This window comes from Diplotaxodon limnothrissa, linkage group LG3 (assembly GCF_057381915.1).
Source record: "Diplotaxodon limnothrissa isolate DT_005_m linkage group LG3, D_limnothrissa_male_GT1.1, whole genome shotgun sequence".
NCBI lineage: Eukaryota > Metazoa > Chordata > Actinopteri > Cichliformes > Cichlidae > Diplotaxodon > Diplotaxodon limnothrissa.
Window position 1 is genome coordinate 22,938,615 of NC_140598.1, and position 4,256 is coordinate 22,942,870.

General features: G+C 41.3%; 1 protein-coding gene across 1 annotated transcript; it reads right to left on the bottom strand.

Annotated features, from left to right (window-relative positions):
- Nucleotides 1–2,252: 2,252 nt before the first annotated feature.
- Nucleotides 2,253–4,256, bottom strand: LOC146634993 (P2Y purinoceptor 14-like). The gene is made up of 3 exons (XM_085350497.1): nucleotides 4,152–4,256; nucleotides 3,793–4,052; nucleotides 2,253–2,913 (listed from the first exon to the last, which is right to left on the bottom strand). The coding sequence occupies exons 1-3, from the start codon at nucleotides 4,254–4,256 to the stop codon at nucleotides 2,253–2,255; spliced, it is 1,026 nt and encodes a 341-aa protein (XP_085206623.1).

The following is a 4,256-nucleotide window of genomic DNA, read 5'->3' on the forward strand; positions in this document are numbered from 1 at the left end:
TTTAGTAAAGTTTGATGTCTCACTTGAGCATGTTAGGCTTAACCATTCGTTTTCTTTGTTATCTGGTGTTCATTAAACTTTGTTAAGCATTGATTTTGAATTAAAACTAACATTTAACATCTTTTTATACAAGGAGGAAAGAGGGGGGGGGATCATTTCCACTGGGAGTACCCACTAAACAACGGCCACCAGGCAAAAGCAATGGTTATGACTCTATCAGTGTGAACCCCGCCCCCTGACTTGGCCACCTGATGGGTGAGGCTGACAGATAAAATAAATTCTTGAAGACAGCCGCAGGGCCAGGACTGCCATAATGAATTAATTAAATACACCATTAAATAATTAATTAAAAGTGTCAATAATGAATTAAAATCGGAAAATTTAATTACATAAATATTTACAATTAATTAATTTTACAATTAATTATTGACATATTTAATTAATTATTGACACATTTCATTAATTATTGACACATTTAATTAATTATTTAATGGTGTATTTAATTAATTCCTTTTGGCACAGTTGACTCCTTCAGGTCTCACCATGAAATAATTGTATCTGTCAACCATCAGTGCCTCTTTTTCTTGAAGACATTGTAGCAGAACCACCTGTCTACTGACATACTGGCAAACTTCTACTGGTGTGCGATAGAGAGCATCCTGACCAACTGTGCTCTGTTGCTGACCGCAAGGCACTGCAGCGGCCAACAACGCCCAAAATATCACAGGGACACCACTTCCGGTTATTGAGGATGTCCACAAGAAGAGAGGTATACACGAGCATGCATCATTCTCAGGGACTCCTCTCATCCTGACAATAAACTTTTCCAGCTCCTCCCCTCCAGAAGACGCTACAGGACCCTGCAGATTAAAACCAGCTGGTTTAGGAACAGCTTATTACCCACAGATGTCACCCCACTGAACTCAATCTCCCGCTGAACCTTTCCATCCACACCCCCCTATCCCTCCCAGTGACCAACATTCTCAACATTCACCATATGCTCACAGTGGTTACTGTTATAGTTTAGGACAGCGGTCCCCAACCCCCGGGCCTCGGACCAGTACTGGTCCGTGAGTCGTTTGGTACCGGGCCGCAAGAGTTGAGGCTCAGGTGTGAAATGTATAGTTTTCAGGGTTTTTATCGATTTTCAGCGTTATTTTGTTATCGTTTTTATCGTTAACTCGGTTTTCCTGGGTCTTTTCACGTGTGTTATGAATAAATCTTTTTTTTTTTCGGTACCGGTACTAGTTTTATTTTTGTTGTATTTATCCGCGACACCTTAAAGGCCGGTCCGTGAAAATAATGTCGGGCATAAACCGGTCCGTGGCGCAAAAAAGGTTGGAGACCGCTGCTTTAGGACACTGGCATAGTCTCTGTTATGGTGCGTACACTCATAGGACTCTGTAGATCTGTTTAACTCACACCGGTACATTGGTCTATATGTAGCACATCTATTTAGAAAGTCTGTATAATTGTTCGTGGTGCATCTGTATATCTGCCCATCTGTACAGTAATAGAGAACATCTATATGCTATACAGATCATCTGTACATGTGTGTTATTGCACTTACTACTCTTGCACTTCTGATTAGATGCAAACTGTATTTCATGACCCTGCATTTATACATGTGTAATGGCAACAAAGTTGAATCCTATCCTATATTGTAACAGTTACTGATTTTCAGCAGATTAGACCTCCCATCTCCACCCACTGGTGAAAAAGAGTTACAACTTCCTTCAGAGGAAATAGCTGTGAATGTTTCACCTGGTATTATGAGATAAACAATGATCGGACTGCCTGTAGATGAATGCTGGTGTGTTTGAGGTGACTCAGGGGTAAAAAGTAAAAACTCAGAAAATATTTAATTGTCACATTTCTACTTTATTCCTTAATTATTGCCAAGTCTTTATATCAGCAAAATGTGTTAAAATATAGTGTGTACAAAAATATTTTTTTACAGAAACAGACACCTGGTAGAGGGAAACTCAAGGTGGCCAGCTTTGGCATTTATGGGGTACTGTGTTGACACCATGCATTGTTTGTATGATGTTTATCATAGACTGGTTCAGTTTATTCATGTTAAATCACATGTTGTACTAATAGGTGGAATTTGGCTGATTCAGCCTTTTACTGCAGCTCAGCAGAAACTCCTGTGCTACAGTTTTTCTTTTTGTGATCCTTAAAACAAAAAGAAAAACTGAATAACATCTAGTCCTGCCTTTGTGATGACTTGATTTTTGTTTCCTTACAGCTCACTGGTTTGACTTGCTGCTCTTAATGATGCTCAGTTTCTCCTCAGTGCTCTGACTCTCTGTGTTTGCTTGTTGGATGTTGGTCCTCCTGGACGCCTTTCTCACCTGGGCCCGAAAAGTCTTACAGAGGAAAAAGTAAACCAGAGGGTCCAGACAGATGTTGAAAACTGACACCATGGTGGCTGCCTCCTTCAGGTAGTACAACACTGGATCCACAGAGCAGGTGTTCAAAAGGAAAGTGTCGGGAAGTCGAGCCAGGTGATAGGGCACAAAGCAAACACAGAAGATGCTGACCAGCACCAACATGTTCCTGCGAGACTTCACCAGCTTCTCAGAGCCAGAGGAGGCCAGCTGCCTCTGCTGTGCCTGCAACACCCTGCGAGAGGTGCTGTAGTAGAAGAAGACCAGGGATATGGACACCAACAGGAAGACGATAGCAGAGAAGGTGTGCATGATTTTAAACATCAGACTAATTGATGCACTAAAGAGGAGCTCACAGTGGTTGGGGATAGAGGTCAGAGGTTTCTGGGTGATTAAAAACATGATGCTGTAAGTAACTGATGGAGCCAGGAGACAAATCCAGGTGACCATGGAGACAATGTTGGCAGTTCGTACTGACTGCAGGCCACGAGTTCCTGAAGGTCGGACGATCTTCAGATACCTGAATAGAGAAGACAAAGCATCCAACTTCAACTAATCAGTCACAGTGGAGCCAAATCTGTCATTTTAGGTCAAATTACCATAACTTTCAACCATTGGCACGATTGAAAAAATTCCAACTGTTCCTGACAGTATCAACTCTGTGCTTTTCCGGTGATATTAGGATCATTAAAGTAATCTTGGCAAATAACACAGACAAAAAAAAAAATAGAAAACATTAAAAAAAACAAAAACAAACAGTATTTAAAAAATGGCCTGAATAAATGCTTGTTTTCTGTTGAACTCCATCACACTCACTGTCTGTTTTCTCAGCCAACCTTCATCCTCACGGGGGTGCTGCAACAGAGTGCCTGAGATTACCATACTGAAACTAATACCACTGAGTTGCTGCTTTCAGGAACTGTTAGTTATTAGAAGTGTGACAGGAAGTTGCTCATGAGTGAAGCAAGACATGGTTGTTCCTTCCAATCTAAAGCCGTCCACTGTATTAAATCCCTTTGAGTGGCAATATGAGTAAGTTTCTTACCTGTGGTCAATTATCAGACAGGGTATATGATATTATTAAAGTGATTTGAAATGTATGATGTGTTTTATATGTCAATAGAAAGAATTCAAATCTAAGCTTGAGTTTATGTGACATTTCTGTATTTTGTGTCATTTGAGTTTCACACTTTTTTGCATTAAATCCTGTCCAAATACAACATGTGTCTGTTCCTTGGAGGAAGTGATGCAAGAGAGAGTTTAACGGGCAGTGAATCTCAATACAGGACACAGGGTCACATTGGGTGCAACAGTGCATACACATTGATAATTTAGTCAGGGACACAGCGTTTGTGGTCATTAACACTTTTTGTAATCATTAGCAGTAAAGGCTCCTCACCTGTTGGCAGCTACATAACACATGAATAAGATGCTGGCGTACATGTTGAGGAAGAGGGCAGAAGCTCCAAAGCTGCAGTAGAGCTGCCAAACGATGACTGATGTGCTACCATAGTGGCTGATGCGCAGTGGCAGAGAGAGGCAGAGCAGGAAGTCAGCAGCTGTCAGGTTCTTCATGTAGACCATCAAGCTGCTTGATGCCTGCTGCTGAGCTCCACAAAAGTAAAACTTCAGGATCAAGCCATTGAGGAGTAAACCTACCTGAACAGACACGGAGCATGGAGAACAGGAATTTAGCACATGCACAAAGATCTTTTGTCAAATTAATAACAGTCCACAGTCTGAAGATTTGAAACTTACCAGAAACAACAGGCTGTAGACCAGCATAAAGAAAGGGTTGACCGATGTGCCGACAGGATCACAGGTCTCGTTCAAAGGCGAAGTCATGTTTTTTGGGTCAACCAT